Here is a 21515-nt window from a genome sequence, read left to right on the forward strand (position 1 = left end):
CTGCTAAGCCACTTTTTTTGGTCAACATTGAAGTCTCCCAACTAGAGTCCATTCTGCTGTCATGCTACTTCTGTGCTTCATCCATGTAGTGTTCAGCATGAAGGAGCATTGATTTATCTGTTGAGGAAGGATGGTATAAGGTATTCAGCAGGAGTTTTCTTTGCACTTATTTGACAAAATGCCACAATACTTCAATGTTGAGGACTTCCAGGGAAACTCCTTCCTGATTGTGCATAACTGTGCCATCACCTCTGAGACAATGTGAGGGCCAGTGTTGCAGGTATGGTTTCCTGGGTATAACTGTCAGACTATTGCTTGACTAGTTTGAGACATAGTGCTGCAATAATAGTTGAGGGCTGTTGCTGGATCAACAGGTTTCAGCAGAGCGAAGAGTTATTGAACTCCAAATTTAAAGCTGCTTACTTCCCACCAATGCTTCAGACCTGCTGAGTTTCTCCAGTAATTTTTGTTTGTGTTTCAGATGTCCAGCATACCCAGTTCTTTGTTTTGTGTTAGGTTTCCATTATTCTTTATAGGAGGGGGTGGGGGAGGTCAATTTTTTCAAGTGGGCAGCTAAGAATCAGACTGCACATGAGTGAACTAGATGGGTTTTCACGCAGATTGTGCACGGTCCTCATTTATTCCGATCTATGACTGAATCATGGTGAGAGTCAAACCAGCTACCCAGAAAATTTCCTGCGGATTAAAGTCCATTTACAGTCCAATTACCCCGTGTCTGCTACAGACTGACAGTTCTCCCGTTCTCTAGCATGTCAACTCGCAAGATCTTAGATCTCATTGGGTCAAAGGAAACTCTTGGAGAGACAAAAGAAAAAGGCCAAAAGTGACTGGTTTATGTTCGCCGGGTGCGCGTTTGGGTCGGGGGTGGGGAGTGCCTCTTGGCCGCCGGAATTTGGTGAGAAAGTGTTGAACGTGGGGCGGGGATTATAGTTGCAAGATGTCCAGTGAAGTGAAGCAGAGGAAGAAGAACGTGGCCGGCTGCAAGCAGAGCGACGGAGTGAGGGAGCAGGCTGCGAGAGGGAAGGTGTCAGAGGGCCCTGTGAGGAATGTGCTGTGTTTGCTGTCGCTACTCGCCAGTGCGGCCATGGCGGGGTAAGGAAACGGCGGGAGCCCGCCCTCTTCTCCCCTGTTGTCTCTCGACAACTTGTGGATCCCCGTTCCTTCTTCATTTAAAACCATGGGGGGACGGGTAGGGTAATGTTCCGCTTCATTTAAAAAGCTTTTGAGGGAGGGGGGAATTGTTTCGAGTGCTGAAGGAACTGGGAGAGAGATTTTTTTTGTTTTAAGTTACTCTTTGTCTACCTTTTTACATTCGATGAGTCAGGATGTACACAAAACCGGACGGACGGTTTCCAATGAGCTGAAAGGATTTTTAACATCTTTCCTGTCAAACTAAACGTTCAAGAAACCGGCTGTGGGTTTTTTTTCCCGCCCTCTGTCAAATTGAGTGGAATTGGGCTCCACAAACTGGCTTCGTACCGCGTTTGCTGATTGTGAGGGCCCACGCAAAAAAAATGGGAGATTTTTGTTCGTATTCCTGCTGCAAAAATGTGATGATGAGATTTGGTTGAATCCAGTGGGAGGCGATGTCTGGAGGTGGTTATTACATTCTTCTCCCCTGTAAAGACCGCGAAGCAGATGTGTGGACGTGGTCGTTTTGACCGTTTTTTTAAAAAATGCAGGTTTGACGCCTTGCACCGAACAGAATGTGAACCCCGGGCTCCCTAAAACTTTTGCTTCTGCCCGAGTTGAAGCGACGAAGAATCCTTCGGTTGGGTCGATTCCGAAGACACGTCGCTTTAATTTTGGACAATCCGCTCGAAAAGTTTCATACTTTTTCCCACAGCCGGTTTGTGTAGATCTGCTGCACGTCGCGATCTGAAACCAGTACGTGCTTCAGTGGATTGTGAGAGTTGCCAACAAGTAGTTCTTCCATCAGAGATAATGGGAACTGCAGATGCTGGAGAATTCATGATAACAAGGTGTGGAGCTGGATGAACACAGCAGGCCAAGCAGCATCTCAGGAGCACAAAAGCTGACGTTTCGGGCCTAGACCCTTCATCATAGTTCATCCATCACTGTCTGATCAGGGAAGGTGACACTCCATCCTACTGTGGTGTCCAGAGGCCACCGCTACAAGGATACTGTACTGGACGCTGGAACGAAGTAAAAGCAGAACATGCTGGAAAGAGGTAGCATAGGTGGAGAGAAAATCGTAGTTGACTTTTTAGATTGGCGACTCATTTCCAGAACCATAACAAGGGTACCTTTGTTTCTCTCTCCCCAGTTTCTGTTAGATTAATTGAAAATATAACATTTTCTGGTTTTATTCAAGATTACAACATTTAAAAGGCAGTTGGATGTCCACATGAATAGGAAAGGTTTAAAGAGATATGGGTAAAAATGCAGCCACATGGATTAATTTGGGCTATCTGGTTGACGTGGATGAGTTGGACCTAAGGGTCTGTTTCTGTGCTGTACAACTCTGACGCTAATCTATGTTCTTTCGTCAAAGCAATCACGAAGAGAGTGGCTAGAGAAACCATTAAAAACACCACGTTTTTTAAAAAATCCTGAAAAGCTCAAGACAGTGGCAGAGTAGGATGCTCCAATTGGAGTTTCTTTACTTGCATGCTCCTTTTCCTTTTTTGTTTTTTGTCTTCTTCGTAGCTTTTCTTCTCCCCCACCCTTGACCTTTGACTGCCTGTCCTAACTGAAGAATGGAGTTGTGGGAGCCAGTTGCAGCTGGAGCCAGGGTGGGAGCTGAGTTTAGCAGCGGCAGCAGGGTAAGCACGGGGCAGTTTGCAGAATGAGACCTGTGGTGGTGGAGTGAGCAGGCCAGTACCCAAATGGCGGTGGAATGGGTGAGGATTAGAGCCCGAGGGGCAGCCCAGCCAGTTCTGAATGGAGGCTGGCATGAGGAGGCAGCATGGACTCATGTTGACGAGGGATGGAGCCTTAAGTACTTATGGTCACTTTCTATTATCAGTCTGGACTTTTTAAACTGTTTCTATGCTAACCTTTTGTTTAACTCTGTAACCACACTTAATCTGTCTGAACATAGCCTGTGCCTAAGATGTGCCAAGAGGTGACATTACAAACTTTTCACTGTACGAGTGCATGTGACAATGAAGAGTGTTGTAATTCTATACTAATTTGTTCTTGCTCAAGTTACAACTGCAGTATTGAAAACCAAAGTAAAAACAAAGGACTGCTGGAAATCTGAAATGAAAACATAAAATGTTGGAAAAGTTCACATCTGGCAGCGTCTGTGGAGAGAGCAAGAGTTAACTTTGAATCAATGTGACTCTGCTCCATTCTTAAGAAGTCGGAATGAACATGAATCATTAGCTGTTTCTCTTTCCACAGATGCTGCCAGACCTGTTGAACTTCTCTGGCATTTTGTTTTTACCTGAAAGTCAAAGCATTGACTGACTGCTTCCTTGATGAGATGTGGATCACCGGCCAAAATATGATGCACTGTTAGGTCATCAATAATAATTCCAAGGTTCATGGCAGTTGATTTTTGTTTATATTTTTGTACTGAACAGGGAAGACTTGAAGAGATGCAGAATTGATGGTGTAACTTTTTGCTACCTGTTTGTTTATCCCTTAACTCCACATGTGTGAAACTGATATCGTTAAAATGGGCAAAGATTAAGCTATAATCACCATGATGACTTTAACTGTTGGCCTTCAGCTGATTTTGCTTTGAAGATTCAGCTACCAAATTGTTAATAAGTTCATTATTGTAAAATTTGTCTTTTATTTTTGTAGGCTCATGTTCCAGCAGTCAGCTAAGTTCGCTGATGTGGAACAAAAATATCAGCAGCTGTACATGAAATCTGTAGCTGCCCAGGCCTTGGAAGATGAAATTAACAAAGTTTCAAAAAAGGTAAATGTGATAAAACAGCTGTTGCAAAAAAATTAAGTAAAAAAAGGTACATGGTGGATTAAATTTGAATTTAAAAGAGAAGTTTTATCCAGTTCAGGTAAGAATCATTACTCAGTATTCAGAAGGAGGAGTTGTGGTGCAGTGATAGGATTCCTCTCAAATCTGGTCTGGGTCCCACATGAGAACTTGATGGCCAGTGGTTAGTACTGCTGCCTCCCAGCACCAAGAATCTGGGTTTCATTCACACTTGGGAAACTGTTTGTCGGGTTTACCCGTTCGCCTTGTGTCTGCGTGGATTTGCTCCAGGTGCTCCATTTTCCTTTCAAAGTCCAAAGATTTGCTGGTGAGGTGGATTGGCCACGGTAAATTGCCCATTTTGTCCAGGTAGATTAGCCAAGGGAAATGAGGGATTACAGGGATAGCAGAGGGCCTGGGCCTGGATTGGATGCTGTATGGAGGGTCAGTGTGGACTTTGTGATCTGTGATCCTAAGATGGCCTAACAGACTGATTATCAGCCTGTAAATCCTTCGAGTATGGCAGATGGCAATAGCACAAGAGTTTCCTGTTGCACTGTCTTGCAGAAGACAATGGCAGACCACTGCAATACTTCCCCTGTGAGAAGTCCATCATCCAACCGTTGGCAACTAAACTTGGAGAAGAGATGGGCATCCATAATATTCACTGTAAGCATAGTTGATCTGGTCCAGCATCGATAATGTAGCATTCCAGACAAAAATCATGGAATCGGGCTGTTTGGTCTATCAAGTCCACACTGACCCTTTGAACAGCATCCAACCTGAACCCACCTACTCTATCCCTGTGACACTACGTTTTCCATGGCTAATCCTTCTAACCTGCACATCCTTGGACACTGAGCAATTTAGCATAGGCAATCCACCTAAATTTCAAGAAAAATTGTGAAATTGAATTCACCTAATTAGTGGGCTAGAATCACAAGATTCTCCAAATGTTTTTGGATTATTTTGGTTGCCTTTAAGGGTGGAAATTTCCATTCAGCTACAATGTCTGTAACTAACACTGTACTGTCTGAGGTAGTCCATTCTGTGTTGAAGAACTTCTGTACTTGAGGCATCTAAGTTTGAAAATTGGATATGGCCTTGCATGTGGTGTCACTAAACAAGTGAAGGCAATTAGTTAAGCCCAGAGTGAAACCTGCAGATTAGGACTTTATTCCACTTCCTGCAAAGTATGAATATAATTGTTTCCGTTCAAGTTTGGTCTTGCTAGTATTGTAATTTTTCCAAGGAATGTGATCCGTTTGCTTTGTAATTCTTAAGGATATCATTAATTAGGTTCTGTACATAGGGGATTATAAAGACAAGTGGTTTTACATCTTAATAACTAATACATGTTTTCAGTGTGTAGTTACTGGAGTATTTGAATATTCTAGGAAGAACAGACCTGAGATTTTTATCATAGCTTTTTCTGCTTACTAGAAACATCTCAATCCATTCTAGGTATAATATATTGCTTTGAAGTTGTTTGTTACAATTAGCAATTGTTACAATTGAGCAATATTCTGCCAGATTGATTACCAGGCATTCAAAAACACAATTTCTTTGATATTCAAATGAGTAAAATGCCTTACAACTATGGCAGTACAGTATTCTGTTTTAATGGTAATTAATTTATATTTTTGCCACACATTTACAAACTATCAAATGTAAGGAAAAAATACTGTATGGTTGGATGCAGTTCAAAGCGTACAGCATAGCTGTAGTTTTGCAGAGTTGTTTGTATGATTATAAAAGATGAAATCACGACTGCTTAAGTGTATGAGAAAACATTGGACAAAAGAAAAGTCCTTTAAATCAAGCCTTTATTTTGCAAATGGATTGTTACTCTTGATGCCGCCTGAGGTTATTGCAAGCTAAATTAACTTGCTGACAGAGGTGAGCAGCAAGAGAACAAATACCCCTCAAACACCATAAGGTTTCCTCTTGATCTCAAAATAATTACTTAAATACACAAATATTAAAGTTGATATTGTTCAGCCCTGCCTCGCTGACATTACCATTTTTCCAACAGAATTGCACACCTACTGTTTATGTTCATATTCTAGGAATCATTTCATGTCTGGAAGCAGTAAGTAGAACTTCAGCGGTCCAACTGATGTTCAACCACAATTTTGGTGGAAACTCTGAAGAAGAAATGTAAACATCCAACTAGGGTGTTTCTGCAGTGCTTTTGAAATGCGCATAGGATGGGTTTAGGGGAAATCTGTAGAAATTGCATACTTAGATTTTGCTCCAGTTTATTTTGCAAAGGAGATAATCAAAGTAACATAATCACTTTGGCATGGGTCTCTTACACACAGCTGTTTGCCTATAGTGGACAAGCAGAATTCTGTTGGATCATTTTATCACTTCATTTTGCTAGTAGATATTCTTTGCCTTTTGTAATGCACATTGCAAATCTGGGTCAACAATAAAACTTACAGTATAAAAACCAAAAGAAAAAATCAGGAACAAAAATAAAGTTACTGGAAAAGCTCAGCAGGTCTGCCAGCATCTACGAAGGAGAAAGCAGAGTTAATATTTCAGGTCCGGTGACCCTTCCTCAGAACTGCCAGTGTAGATTGATAAAAGATAAGGCTGTTTAGTGATAGTGTGGAATTGTAGAAGATCTATCTAATCTCCTTTATAGCTTCACTGTGATTAATTTTATATTTTATGTTTTGAAAAATGTTCTGAAAATAATGGGTAAAGGAAACAACGTTGTCTCTTATGTAAACATACACGGAAGATTTTCTCCAATCTTCCTTTGGAGCAAAACTGTAAACACAAAAGTGAAGAGCATGTTAGCAGTTGTGCTACAAATACCAATCAGTGAAAATATTCCTCTTAATGTATCAGTGGGAGTGAACTGCCTTCTTTTAGTTGAGCCACTAGTTGGATGAAATATCTCCGGTACTATTGTGATATTGTACTCTTCAATAATTTCTCCCTGGATTACTCTTAGATAATTAGCATTAACACCTTGTGATGAAAGCTATTTTGTGCAGTCCACACATCGTTAAACTAGTCTGTGCTTTATTGTAGATAAAGACTTTGGCAAGAACTTCTTTGATTCTCCGATCTGCTACAACTTTCGAAGATAGGTAGAAACTCTAGGTAGTTGCGGTAGGTAAAGTGGCTTCTGCTGAAGTTATGGTAAGCAATCGGCAGAATCCACTAGGAGATTTGCAGTTATGAATATTTGAAGAGTTATACTTAGCTTTGGATCCATGAAGGCAGATTTTGTGTTCAAATTGAGTCCTTCTAATGGATTTGCCTAGATGTTGATTTTCAAATTATGGTTTTTGATGTTGGGGGATCCTGTGTAGGATGCTAATCTTTTGTAAGCCCAGAATCTAAAATATTTTCAGTCATAAGAAATAAAATGAAAGCACTGTTATTCGCATAGCTATTTTACAGCATATGCTGCAAGATAGTTCTAATACTGAAGGAAAAGTGTCTGTACAGGACATCATGTTGAAATATTTTTGATACTTTGAAGAATTTGAGGATGTACTGACCATACTTTAAAACAGTTGATTGAGAAATCTTTTTGATTCTTGTATCACACTTAACTGGGAAACGTATTGCGATTTTTTTGACCAGTATTGATGGGCCAACTTATTTCAAAAAGTTGGACTTCAGAATTGAATTGCCAGCACTATAACAGCCATAACATTTGATTATACCTGCCTGTTAATGGTAATGTTTCTGAATCTTATTCTGGGACACTATGCAGAAACATGCCCTTTGACCAAAAGATTCATATTCATTACCAGTCACGTTATATTAAACAGTGTTTATAGCAGTTTTTTGGGGGTCAGTTAGCTTAGTCAGCAGGGCAGCTGGTTTGCAGTGCAGTGGGACACCAACAGTGTGAAGTCAATTCCCACACTGATTGAGGTTAACATGAAACACTTCTTCTGAACCTCTCCCCTCACCTGAGGCATGGTGACCCTCAGGTTAAACTCACCACTAGTTATCCCTCTAATGGGAGAGCAGCCAATGGCTTTGTAGACCTATGGCGATTTAACCTTTTTATCAGTTTACGTTTCTTGTACTACATCATCTGCCAACATACAGGCAAGTTTCTAATCTCTGTGCAAGCCATCCTGCAGAAGTCTATCTCCGTTTGTCTTTGATTGGCATGTTCTCGTTATGTAAGTGAGATAATGTTAATTGTGACAGTACTGGTATTCAATTACCAGGAAATCTGATTTTTGAAGCTAGTTTTCAACCAAAGGCAAACCTTTTAATGAGTGGTTTTGAAGGAAAGAGGAAAAAAACATTAAAAACATCCTTCAGTTTATTTTTCACAAAGTAAATAATAAAGTACAAATGGTTTAGTAGGCTTCATTCATGACATACATGCATATAAAACATAATTTGCTTTAATTTACAAATATAGCCGTTTCACATATCAAGAAACATGAGACATTTATACATCAAGGATTGTTCACTCAGATAGAGATGCAAACTAGTTATACTTTAACGAGAGTTATCTCTACTCTGCCGCTCAAAATTGTGATACAAACTGAGAGCGCTCGTTTATCCCTTTCCAGCATCTGTTACCATATAAGCTGTCTTAAGTGAGTTTACCATTTTAGTGCCAATAAATGTTTGCATGAGTACACGTTTCTTCTGTGCCTATTGCCACTGCCTACTAAGAAGTAGATTGGAACCATCAAACAGAGGAGGCTTTCATTCTGTGGTCTGACTGAACTCAATCTGAGATACCATAGTTGAAAGGGTGTTTTCTAGAACACTGCGCCACCTTAATACCTCTGTTTATTTCGTAGCATAGGGCTAATATGATAGTGAAAAAGATCATTTTGACTTTTTTCAAAAATGCTATCAAAATAGCTTTTATATTACTGTAACATTAATGGTAGTCTATGCCCAATTGTATTGATTAATACCTTCAAAAATGATAGAGAATCTGAAACTTTCCTCCAGACATTGTTACATGTTGTTTTTCCTGCCATCAGATTGGATTACTTTTTTGAACATCTTGAACATTACTGCATTAACTGAACATGGATTTTGAGAATTGATCTCTTTATATAATTTAAACTCAGACTCATAAAATCTTGTTTGCCCTGTTATTTCAGTATTGTGCTGCATTTGTTGTGCACGTTAATTGCACACTTTAGTACATGTCTGAAACAATTCTTGAATTATTTTCAATAAAGTGAATTCTTTGAAAAACAGTTCTAGAGGACTAGCAGCTGACATTATTTTCTTTTATGTCTGAGACTCTAGAAGATTTAGTCACTGATGTGTAAAATCTCATTGGTTTCTTCTGTGGTGTAATGAATGGTCTTTAAATGCATAGTTGGAGGCTGACACCAAAAACATAAGCACTGTGGCTCTTTGTGTACTCTTACACAGCTGTGGGCTGTTGCTGCTGGCCTGCATCTGCTTCCTCCTGTTTTCCAACAGCATTTTCTATTCTGAAAACTGATCCAAACTGCAGTTCCAGAGTCTTGTGAACTGTCTGTGCAGTAATAACAGGTGCCCACAATTTAGTGAAAATCTTAGTGAAGCCTGGTATCTGACATCCTCAACATTAAGTGGATGTGCTTGAATGTACTGTCCATTCTGCACCTCAAAGTGAGCTTAAACAAATTTCTAGGATGATATTTTGAAGTCAAATTCTTGGAAAGGAGAAGATGCTGATTAGTAATAAGTACATTTACTATTTATGTCAGAATGAATTTAGTCACTTTTTATTGCTGATTAAGTAGATATGCCCTGTTTTGTATTGTGGATACAGCTGGAATCATCAGAAGAAGTCCTGCAGAAAGCACTGTCATCCAGCTCAGACATGACCCTCTTCGAACAGGAGATGTCAGAGCTCCGTAACAGTATGATTAGCCTACAGAATAAAGAACAGATGATAGCGAGAAAAATGCAGCTTGTCAATAAAAACTTTCAAAATATTTCAGACACCTGGAAACAAAGTTTAAATGAAATAAATGGCGAGATTGCCAACTTGAAGTCAGAGTCAAAGAGCATGCATAACAAAATTTCATCGGAAATTAATATAGTTGAACAAGGTGTGAAGGATCTCTCAAAAAAGATGGAAGATTTAGAAGGGAGCACAATGAGAAATACTAAGGCAATTGAGCGGCAAGAGGAGGAAGACTTGGGTGGCCTCGAGAAGCAAGCAAACTGGAATACGAAAACCATTGAGCAATTAGTTGAACAACAGATCAATTTGATTTCAAAGAATAAAGAGTTAGTAGAAAAACTCTCTGATTACGAACCTAAGCTTAACGAATGTCAAAAACAACTTCCCATAATTGATAATGGTGTCCACTCTGTTCTTAAGATATCCAGTGAACTCCTAAGCACTGAAAAGAAAATAGAAGACATGACAGTCCAGATATTTAATTTGGAGGACAATATGCTGAAAGTAGTAACTGAGATATTGGACATAAAAAAAGAGCTGGAAATGTTATTGTCTGATGGTGCAAAGTAAAACTCAGTAGACTTTCTGGATGCCATGAAAGTTACTGCTATGGCGTGTCATAGAACAAGAAGAAGGAAGAGTCCAGGAGAAGCTTTCTGCAATTTAAGTCACTGCTCCAGTAAACTCTGCACACAGATGCAATTGAACAGTGATATACATGAGGCACTGTTTTGCTGACTTCGAGCTTTGCTTTTGGGGACAGGAAATTTCCATTGGTGCGAATTTAACGGCATCGAGTGCCGGCTGTTGGACTTCAACTGCTGATGAAAGAAATTACCAGACATGTCTATTGGTAATGATACAGCCCAAAAGATTGCCTTGGACATAATGCTGAAATTCATTGGAAGACATTCTAGATGTTCAAAATTAGAGTAAGAGCTACGGGAAGAGTACAATTTGTAACTTTAAAAATAAATCATCATGTTTATTTTTAGCCATTGTTCATACATTAGATATTATCACTGACATAAAATTAACATTTAATGAGTGAAACAGCAATTTGAACAAAACATGTTTGTTGTGACTAGCAAGTTGTGTTATGCAATCCGCGACCATGTGTTTTTGGGAAATTGAACTACTGTACAGCGAGTGGTAGCTTCAGATTAGACAAGAAGCTATTAAACATAATTTCAAAAGTTCAATAAAAAGGCAGACAGCCCACAAAGTAAACTTAACTGTTCAGGGATTGAAGTTGGAATTCCAGACTTTCAAAATTCTAAGATGACACTACCATTTCCGCGTCAAACCTGTTTGTATCCATATACCCAAGGCATCATTTTGGATAGACTGCCATGTTATCTTTGTCCACTTTAAGAAGATCTGTGGGTTCGGAGATGGGAGATCAGACCCGTGATGCTTGTGTTGAGGAAGAGCAGCAGATCCCAGTGTGCAAACAGTGAAAGTGTTGCTGAGCCTCTGAAGGAAGCACTCACTGTAGCTGCCACTAACATTAAGGAAGCAGATATGAACGTGTAGCACATAGCATTAGAGACATCTATCTTCTCAAATTCCATGCTGAAAAACAGGGCTGAAAGATGAGGATATGACATGCTTGCCATTTTCTGCCAATATTAATTAAATTTCACTTGCACAGTACAGTCTCCATCTCCTTTTACAATCTGCACATGAAATTCCAGCTAATTGAACTAAGTACCTCTGCCACCAATGTGCTCCTATATCAGAGAGAAAAGTGCAAGGATTATGTGAAAACTGGTGGCTATTGTAAAGTTCCAGGTCTCTTCCTTGTTTGCCCCACTCCATGCCCTGTCACGAATTTTGCATCCATGACGTGGGAAAATACTGTCCTGAATCTGCTAAGGGTGGTACATGCTGGCATGAGTATTCACAGACATCTTTAACTTCTCCTTACTACACAGTCTGAAATCCCCACCCACTTCAAGAAGACCACCATAATCCTATTGCCAGAGAAAAATCCTGCAACCTGCCTCAATGACTGCAGCCGGGTGGCTCTGATCTCTGTCATTATCGAGTGCTTTGAGAGGTTAGCCATGGCTCGCCTCAACTTCAGACTATCCGATTGCCTTGATCCTTTGCAATTCTCCTACCAGCGCAATAAGTCCACAACAGACACCATCTCCCTGGCCCCATACTCATCCCTGGAAGATCTAGATAGCAAGGATACCTATGCCAAGCTCTTATTTATTGACTACAGTTCTGCCTTCAACACTATATTTCCAAACAAACATCTCTAAACCATGAGACCTAGGCCTTGGTCCCCCTCTATAACTGGATCCTCAACTTTCTGACCCATAGATCACAGTCAGGAAGATTGTGATAATACCTCATCTACCAGAATCCTCAACACAGATGCCCCACAAGGCTGTATACTCAGCTCCCCACTGTAGTCCTTATATACTTATGCCTTAGGAAAGCAACTAACATAATCAAGGACCCCTCTCACCCTGCTTATACACTCTTCCATCCTCTTCTGTTGGGGCAGAAGATATAAAAGCTTGTGCACACTTACGAATAGATTCAAGAACAGATTCTTCCTGCTGTTTTTAGACTTCTGAACGAATGGCTCAAGTTTTAAATTTAGTGTTGATCTCTATGCTCTCTCTGCAGCTGTAACATTGTATTCTTTGCTTTGTTCTATTACTCTATACACTTTGTATGATCTGCCTATATTGTGTGCAAACCACATCTTTTCACTGTATCTAGGTACATGTGACAATAATAAAGCAAATGTTAAATGGGTTTATCATTAATATGCTACATTGAATAAGAAGAAAAGTATAAACTGAAAAAAAACCTATAAATATGAACTGAAAATAAAAAATTCTGCATTCAGAATAATCAAACTGAAATGTTAAGGCTTTCTCTCCCTAGATGCAGCCTAAAATGGTCAGTCTTTCCAGCAATTGTTGTTTTAATTTGAAGAATTTGATTCTTGGGGATGATTGTAATTTACATTGTGCCGAAATGTGACATTTAAATCTGTTTGCTTTTCAGATTTGTTAATAGTAATTAAATAAGGTTTTATTTTCTGCTTTGCTCACTTTTGAATCAAAAATGGTTATCAGTTTTCCATTCTACTTTAAATCAAATGTCTGATTCAGTACAAAATATCTTCAATAACTTTAGGTGTCACACATGCTGGAATGGAATCAGGTGCTGATTTATCCTCAATATGCAAGCTATTTTTAAAATGAATTTTGTTATTTGTTCCCAACTCATTTCCCTCATACGATAAATGAGTTACCCAACGGATGTGTCAAAACCACATCCACCCGGCCACCTCAACAGACTTCTTGTTAGAATTTAGGAAATGTGCTATTACCGAGACTGGGTTGGGGGAAGGGCATTGACTGGCAACTAGTCCCAGGATATCGATGCTTCAGGCGGGATAGAGAGGGAGGTAAAAGGGGTGGAGGAGTTGCAGTAATGGTCAAAGACGATATCACAGCCGCACTGAAGGAGGGCCCCATGGAGGACTCAAGCAGTGAGGCAATATGGGTAGAACTCAGAAATAGGAAGGATGCAGTAACAATGCTGTACTACAGGCCTCCCAACAGCGAGCGTGAGATAGAGGTACAAATATGTAAACAGATAATGGAAAGGTGTAGGAGAAACAGGGTGGTGGTGATGGGAGATTTTAATTTTCCCAACATTGACTGGGATTCACTCAGTGTTAGGGGCAAGACAGAGCAGAATTTGTAAGGTGTGTCCAGAGTGTTTTTTTAGAGCAGTATGTATGTAGTCCAACTCAGGGAAAGGGCCATACTGGACCTGGTGCTGGAGAATGAACCCGGCTAGGTGGTTGATATTGCAGTAGGGGACTACTTTGGAAATAGCGACCACAATTCTGTAAGTTTTAAAATACTCATGAACAAGGATAGGAGTGGTCCTAAAGGAAGAGTACTAAACTGAGGGAAGGCAGACTCTACCAAGATTCGGCAGGATCTGAGGAATGTAGATTGGGAGAAACTGAAGGTAAATCCACATTTGATATGTGGGAGGCTTTTAAAGAGAGGTTGATTAGCGTGCAGGAGACACATGTTCCTGTGAAAATGAGGAATAGAAAAGGCAAGATTAGGGAGCCATGGATGATAGGTGAAATTGTGAGACTAGCCAAGAGAAAAAAGGAAGCATACATGAGGTCTAGGCGACTGAAGACAGACGAAGCTTTGCAAGAATATCTGGAATGCAGAGCGAATCTGAAAAAAGGGATTAAGAGGGCTAAGAGAGGACATGAGATATTGCTGGCAAACATGGTTAAGGAAAATCCCAAAGCCTTTTATTCATATATAAAGAGCAAGAGGGTAACTAGAGAAAGGATTGGCCCACTTAAGGACAAAGAAGGAAAGTTATGCGCTGAGTCAGAGAAAATGGGTGACATTCTTAACGAGTACTTTGCATCGGTATTCACCAAGGAGAGGGACATGACGGATGTTGAGGTTAGGGATAGATGTTTGCTTACTCTAGGTCAAGTTGACATAAGGAAGGAGGAAGTGTTAGGTGTCCTAAAAGAGATTAAGGCGGACAAGTCCCCACGTCCGGATGGGATCTATCCCAGGTTACTGAGGGAAGCGAGAGAGGAAATAGCTGGGGCCCTAACAGATATCTTTGCAGTGTCCTTAGACATGGGTGAGGCCCCAGAGGACTGGAGATTTGCTCATGTTGTCCCCTTGTTTAAAAAGGGCAGCAAGGATAATCCAGGTAATTATCGACCGGTGAGCCTGACATCAGTGGTAGAGAAGCTACTGGAGAAGATACTGAGGGATAGGATCTATTCCCATTTGGAAGAAAATGGGCTTACCAGTGATAGGCAACATGGTTTTGTACAGGGAAGGTCATGTCTTACCAACTTAATAGAATTCTTTGAGGACGTGACAAAGTTGATTGATGAGGGAAAGGCTGTAGATGTCATATACGTGGACTTCAGTAAGGCGTTTGAAAAGGTTCCCCATAGCAGGCTGATGGAGAAAGTGAAGTCACATGGGGTCCAGGATGTGCTAGCTAGATGGATAAAAAAACTGGCTACGCAACAGGAGACAGACAGTAGTAATAGAAGGGAGTTTCTCAAATTGGAGACATGTAGCCAGTGGTGTTCCACAGGGATCTGTGCTGGGACCACTGTTGTTTGTGATATATGTAAATGATTTGGAGGAAGGTGTAGGTGGTCTGTTCAGCAAGTTTGCTGATGACACTAAGATTGGTGGAGTAGCAGATAGTGAAGGGGTCTGTCAGAAATTACAACAGAATATAGATAGACTGGAGAGTTGGGCAGATAAATGACAGATGGCGTTCAATCTGGGCAAATGCGAGGTGATGCATTTTGGAAGATCAAATTCAAGGGCCATCTATACAGTAGATGGAAAAGTCCTAGGGACAGTTGATGAACAGAGAGATCTGGGTGTTCAGGTCCATTGTTCCCTGAAGGTGACAACGCAGGTCAATAGGGTGGTCAAGAAGGCATATGGCATGCTTTCCTTCATTGGGCGGGGTATTGAGTACAAGAGTTGGCAGGTCATGTTGCAGTTGTATAGGACTTTGGTTCGGCCACATTTGTAGTACTGTGTACAATTCTGGTCGCGACATTACCAAAAGGATGCTTTGGAGAGGGTGCAGAGGAGGTTCACCAGGATGTTGCCTGGTATGGAGGGTGCTGGCTATGAAGAGAGGTTGAATAGATTAGGATTATTTTCATTAGAAAGACAGAGATTGAGGGGGGACCTGATTGAGGTCTACAAAATCATGAGGGGTATAGACAGGGTGGATAGCAAAAAGCTTTTTCCCCCAGAGTGGGTGACTCAATTACTAGGGGTCATGAGTTCAAAGTGAGAGGAGGAAAGTTTAAAGGAGATATGCATGGAAGGTTCTTTACACAGAGGGTGGTGGGTGCCTGGAACGCATTGCCAGCTGAGGTGGTAGATGCAGACACGTTAACGTCTTTTAAGATATATTTGGACAGGTACATGGATGGGCAGGGAGCAAATGGACACAGACCGTTAGAAAATAGATGACAGGTTAGACAGAGGATCTTGATCGGCACAGGCTTGGAGGGCCAAAGGGCCTGTTCCTGTGCTGTAGTTTTCTTTGTTTGTTTGTGCCAAAACTGAGAGAACTGTCCCACAGACCAGTTGAATAACAACCTAACTTTTTAGTTAGATTCTGAGTACCGTGCTTTTCCTCATATACTTAAGTAGTCTGTGCAGCAGACAGTGCAGCAAAATCTGGACAAATAGCAAGCACCATTCATACCATACAAATATCAGATAATAACCATTTCTATTCGAAAGCTTGGTGCGCTTTCCTTGATGTTCATTGACACTGCTACTGCCAGTCTTCCCGCCATCAATCTCTGCTTCACATTTATCAGAACTGGATCAGTAACATAATTACTGTGGCTGGAAGAATCTGAGGCTGGAGTGCTTGATTCTATAGAGCCTGATTCACCTCCTAACTCCTGAAAATCTGCTCACTATGTACAAGTCAGAATGGGATGGAAAGCTTGCCACCTGCCTGGGTGGTAAAGTCCCAACAACACTCAAGAAACTCAATGCAGACATGAAAAGCAGTCTGCTTGATATACACCTTGTTTAAACACTCCCTTCACCACTACAAGTTTTTACAAGATTCCTTGAAGAAACATTCCAAGGCTTTTTGGCAGAATCTGAACAAAAAAAGGCTTTGATTTTGACCATATCAAAAAACAATGGAAATCAGCGCATGGGAACATAAACTGCAGGTTCTTCTCTAAGCTGACTTGCATTTCTTCATTCCTGCTGGTTGAAATCTGGTACCTCTATGTAACAGCGTTTTGGGAGTGCCTTGACCACAAGGCACTGAAGTTCATGAGGCTCGCTCATCACCACTCTCAAGGTTAATTAGTGATAAACATTAAATGCTGGCATTCCAGTGACTTTTTTTTTTCCTTTCTTTCATGCAATGTGAGTATTGCTGGCAAGGCCACAATTAGCTGCCCTTGGCAAGGTGGTGGCAAACCATCTTGAACAGCCAGGGGCCATGATGTGCAAGTACATCCATAGGGCTGTTAAACAGGGAGCGCCAAGACTTTTTTTCCAGTGACAGTGAAGGAATGGCAATTCAGTTACAAATCAGGACAGTTTATATCTTTAAAGAAATGATATTGTATGAAAAATTCCATCAACTACCCCAGATACTTCAAGGACATGATGCAATAATGTACCATATGGATGATGTGCATTTGTGTCAAGTACGTTAGACTATCACTTAGAAAGTCCACTCAGATGACATTGGCCATTTGGGGCAGGAAACAGCATAGTTTAACCTCGCTGTTAATACTTTGGCTTCCTGGTCCTCCTTGGAACTTAGCAGGTGATATTCTAATATGTGATTCAACAAAAGAAGAACATGATCATAGTTTGGATAGCTCAAAAAAGATGAGGAAGCCTAACACTAACTGAATTTGCAAAGCCTAATATCAAGTTCTTAAGACTTGGTGCAAGCTACAAGAATAATGGAGCTGGTCAAAGAATTTCCACAACCCAAGAACGTGATAGAGCTACAAAAATTTCTAGGAATGGTTAATCAGGAAGATAAATTTATATCCCATCTATTAGCAATCAGTGAACCATTGAAAGAGCTGTTGAGCCCAAACCAACAGTGGTGCTAGAATGTTAATCAAAGAAATAAAAAGCTGTAAACAATAGCACTTTAAAAAGGAGGAAAGGAGACAAAGGCAGTGACCAGATTGGAGGTGATTTAAACTGAGAAAGAAACTTACAGGACTGTCTGACCCAGCAGTAACCTACACATCTGCTGACTTTGCTGTTTAGTTTCAAGTATCTCTGGACATGAGTCGGTTTTAAGAAAAATAAACGAACAGTGAAATTCACAGCTGACCTTGGAGAAACCTGTGTTGGGGAGCTCACAGAGGGGAGCAGTGAAGTGGCTAGTTTTAAAGTGTAACCTTTTTTCATAAACCTACAATAATGGGAAAAGTTTTTTTTTTTGATCATGCGTATTTATTGAGATCTCTTTCTTGACTAAACTTTAGAAATATAAAAACATTGGCACTAAGCAAGCCTGGAGCAGTTTCTTTTTGAGCAGTAAGAATGGGCTATTTTCTGGGTCTGCAGATTAAGCTGCAAACTTGGTCTTTCGTGGAGTGATGTGCTCTTCTTGTTGGATGCGGGAGATTAGGGATTCCACGTCACCAGTGATTGGTTGCAGATCCTATCGGATCACAAGGATCAGTTGGACTGGCAGTTAGAGGCAATGAGAAAGTTACAGAAGCTAGTGGTATGATGGATGACAGTTGCAGGGAGGGTGATAAACTGAAGATACAGTCAGGTAGATGTGTGACCTGAATAGGAAGGATCAAGGGACCTGGGGCATATGGTGGCAAATGGAATTACATTTGTTTAGGATATCTGGTTGGCATGGATAAGTTGGACCGAAGGGTTTGTTCCCTTGCTCTATGACTATAAATCTTGAAAAGTGTCCATATCACAGAGGAGTTGGTGTTGTATGTCTTAAAATGTATAAAGGGGATAAATCCCTGGGACTTCATCAGATGTATCCCAAAACGTTTTAGGAAGTTAGGGAATTAATTGCTGGGCACCTTGCTGAGATATTTGTATCACCAATAACCATGGTTGAGATGCTGGAAGACTGGAGTTTGGCTAATGTGCCATTATTTAAGAAACGTGATAAGGAAAAGCCAGGGAACTATAAACTGGTGAACCTGACATCAGTCAGGGTAAGTTGTTGGAGCGGATTCTGAGGGGCAGGATTTACATGTATTTGGAAAGGCAAGGACTAATTATGGACAGTCAGCATGGCTTTGTGTGTGGGGAAATCATGTCACATCAACTTGATTAAGTTTTTTCAAGATGTGATGAAATTTGATGAGGGCAAAGTAGTGGAGGTTGTCCATATGGACTTCAGCAATATGTTTGACGAGGTTCCATATGGTAGACTGATTAGCAATGTTAGATCACATGTAATTCAGGGAGATCTAGCCATTTGGATACAAAATTGGCTTGACGTATTAGATTAGATTCCCTACATTGTGGAAACAGGCCCTTCGGCCCAGCAAGTCCACACCGCCCCTTGAAGCATCCCACCCAAACCCATCTGCCTATAACCCACACACCCCTGAACACTGTGGGCAATTTAGCATGGCCAATCCACCTAGCCTGCACATCTTTGGACTGTGGGAGGAAACCAGAGTACCCGGAGGAATCCCACGCAGACACGGGGCGAAGGTGCAAACTCCGCACAGACAGTTACCCGAGGCTGGAATCAAACCCGGGTCCCTGGTGTTGTGAGGCTGCAGTGCTAGCCACTGGGCCACTATGCTGTGGGTGATGGTGAAGAGTTGTTTTTCAAGCTGGAGGCATGTGACCACTGGGTCCACAGCGTTTTATCATTTTTATAAATGATTTAGATGTGAGTTTAGGAGGAATGGGTAGTAAGTTTGCAGACAGTACAAAAATTGGTGGTGTAGTGAACAATCGTGGGGGTTATTTCAGAGCACAATGAGACCTTATCCCATGGGCCGCGGAGTGGCAGATAGAGTTTAATTGAAATGAATATGAGATATTCTATTTTGGTAGGACAGGGAGGCCTGAACTTTAATGTTAGGGTTCTTGAGTGTTGCTGAACAAAAAGACCTAGGGGTGCAGGTTCATAGTGCCTTGAAGATGGAGTCACAGGTACACAGGGTAATGAAAAATGTCTTTGGTATGGTTGTCTTTATTGGTCAATGCATTGAGTGTGGGGCATATGGCTGGACAAGACATTGATTCGGCCACTATTGGAATACTGCATTCAGTTCTGGTCTCCTTGCTATAGGAAAGATGTTGTTAAACTTGCAAGGGTGTGGAAAAGATTTACCAGGATGTTGCCAATGTTGGAGGACTTAAGTTACAGAGAGAAGTTGAATAGGCTGGGGCTATTTTCCCTGGCATGTCGGAGGCTGAGTGGTGACATTGATAGGGAATTAGAAAATCACAAGGGGCATGGATAGGATAAATAGACAAGGCCTTTTCTCTTGGGGGCAGGGTGGGGGGAAAGAGTTCAAAACTAGAGGAAAAAAGTTTAAGGTAGAGGGGAAAAAATATAAAAGGGACCCAAGGGGAAACTTTTTCACACAGAGTGGTGCGCATATGGGCTGAGCTGTCAGAGGCCGGTATAATTACAACATTTTAAAAGACAACTGGATGGGTACAAGAATAGGAAGGGTTTAGAAGGATATGGACCAAATACTGGCAAATGGGACTAGATTAATTTAGAATATCTGGTCAGCATGGATGTATTGGACTGAAGTATCTTTCCATGTTGTACAACTCTTATGACATTATGATCCACTGTTACGAACATTTGCAGCTGCAGGTGCATCATCCACAGTTTCAATCCAGTGCTTGCAACAAGTTCAGGAAGATGCAAAATGTAAATCAGTGTATTATGCTTCAAGGTTGTAATGGAAGCCAGGAAAGTGTGCATCACAATTGAAAATGAAGCCTTGGCAGAAATGCATGTATGAGAAGTTCTCTTTGTGTCATACAGCTAAAATTCAAGATTGATACAAATTATAAGCCTGTAGTTCTTCACATTAATGTAATTACAAAGCTGCCATCTTGCATTCAGCATCACAACATGTATGGAAAATTCAAACAGCTTTTGTAACATTGTAAATCAAACATACAGATAGACATACTGTTCTGATCGTGATGATGGCAGTTGACCTATTAGAAGGAATGCACAATCCAGGTGAGAGAAGGGAGCGTGTATGATACTAGTGATCTTAGAAACAAATCCGAATGATATTAAGTGGCAGTTGTTAGTCCGCCTCAGAGGCTGGCCTTGTGATGGTTGAGATTTTATGAAGGGGGTGGAGATATATTAATAATAGAAACAGCCATGGGGCAGATAGGGTGGGATATGTGAATAGGCTCCTGCTCTTAACCTAAGAGATTGTAATATGATGATGATGTAAGATCACATGACTACAAGCACACTTTTGGAGGAGATTGTGTAAATCCACAACTCTGTGTGTTGAATCAGTAAATAAAGGTTATTGTTAAAATGTACATAGGCTACAGAAGGGTCATTTAAGGACCAATCAAACCTCAATTACCTGATTAGAGGATGAGTCACCTCTATTCTGGCTTCCCATGTTCTGTGCAGCTGATGATTTCCCTGGACCCTGCCTTACGTCTAGCCTTCTAATCTGGTTCTGGACTCCGGACTTCCTCCCACTATTCACCTAGACTCCATTCACCCAATCACCCATATTCCATTAACCTGATCACTCGTTTGTTCATTCATCCAATTACCTGGGCTCCATCCTCCTGATTACCTATTCCTCCACACTGTTCACACCCAGATTGTAGACAGTTGTCAGAGGCTTATATGCCTGTCATCCAGCCAACATCTCAATCGCCCAAAGAATGGTAATCAAGCACTGCCATTCAATTCAACCTAAAACAATTCCATCTCCCTGCAGGCTCCCCTACCCCTCAGTTCTGAGCTAATATCCACATTCTGACATTGGGACAGAAAAGTTGAACATAGTGGCAGTAAACTCGGGAATGTACCTGACAAACTTATAAAATCTGGATACTAAATAAAGCATACAGATTGTGCTTCCTG

The 21515-nt window shown here is 41.0% G+C and overlaps 1 protein-coding gene across 4 annotated transcripts in view; it reads left to right on the forward strand.

Annotated features, from left to right (window-relative positions):
* Window positions 1–636: 636 nt before the first annotated feature.
* LOC125463323 (inhibitor of nuclear factor kappa-B kinase-interacting protein-like) overlaps window positions 637–21515 on the forward strand; it is a 31329-nt gene continuing 10450 nt past the window's right edge. Inside the window, exons 1-3 of one of the 4 annotated variants that reach the window (XM_048554502.2) lie at window positions 637–1113; window positions 3799–3916; window positions 9711–12852. In XM_048554502.2, coding sequence (XP_048410459.1) covers window positions 959–1113; window positions 3799–3916; window positions 9711–10418 — 981 coding nt within the window. In that variant the 5' untranslated portion in view covers window positions 637–958 and the 3' untranslated portion in view covers window positions 10419–12852. The other 3 variants (XM_048554501.1, XM_048554504.1, XM_048554503.1) reach the window with 3 other exon arrangements.

This window comes from Stegostoma tigrinum, chromosome 25 (genome assembly GCF_030684315.1).
Source record: "Stegostoma tigrinum isolate sSteTig4 chromosome 25, sSteTig4.hap1, whole genome shotgun sequence".
Lineage (NCBI taxonomy): Eukaryota > Metazoa > Chordata > Chondrichthyes > Orectolobiformes > Stegostomatidae > Stegostoma > Stegostoma tigrinum.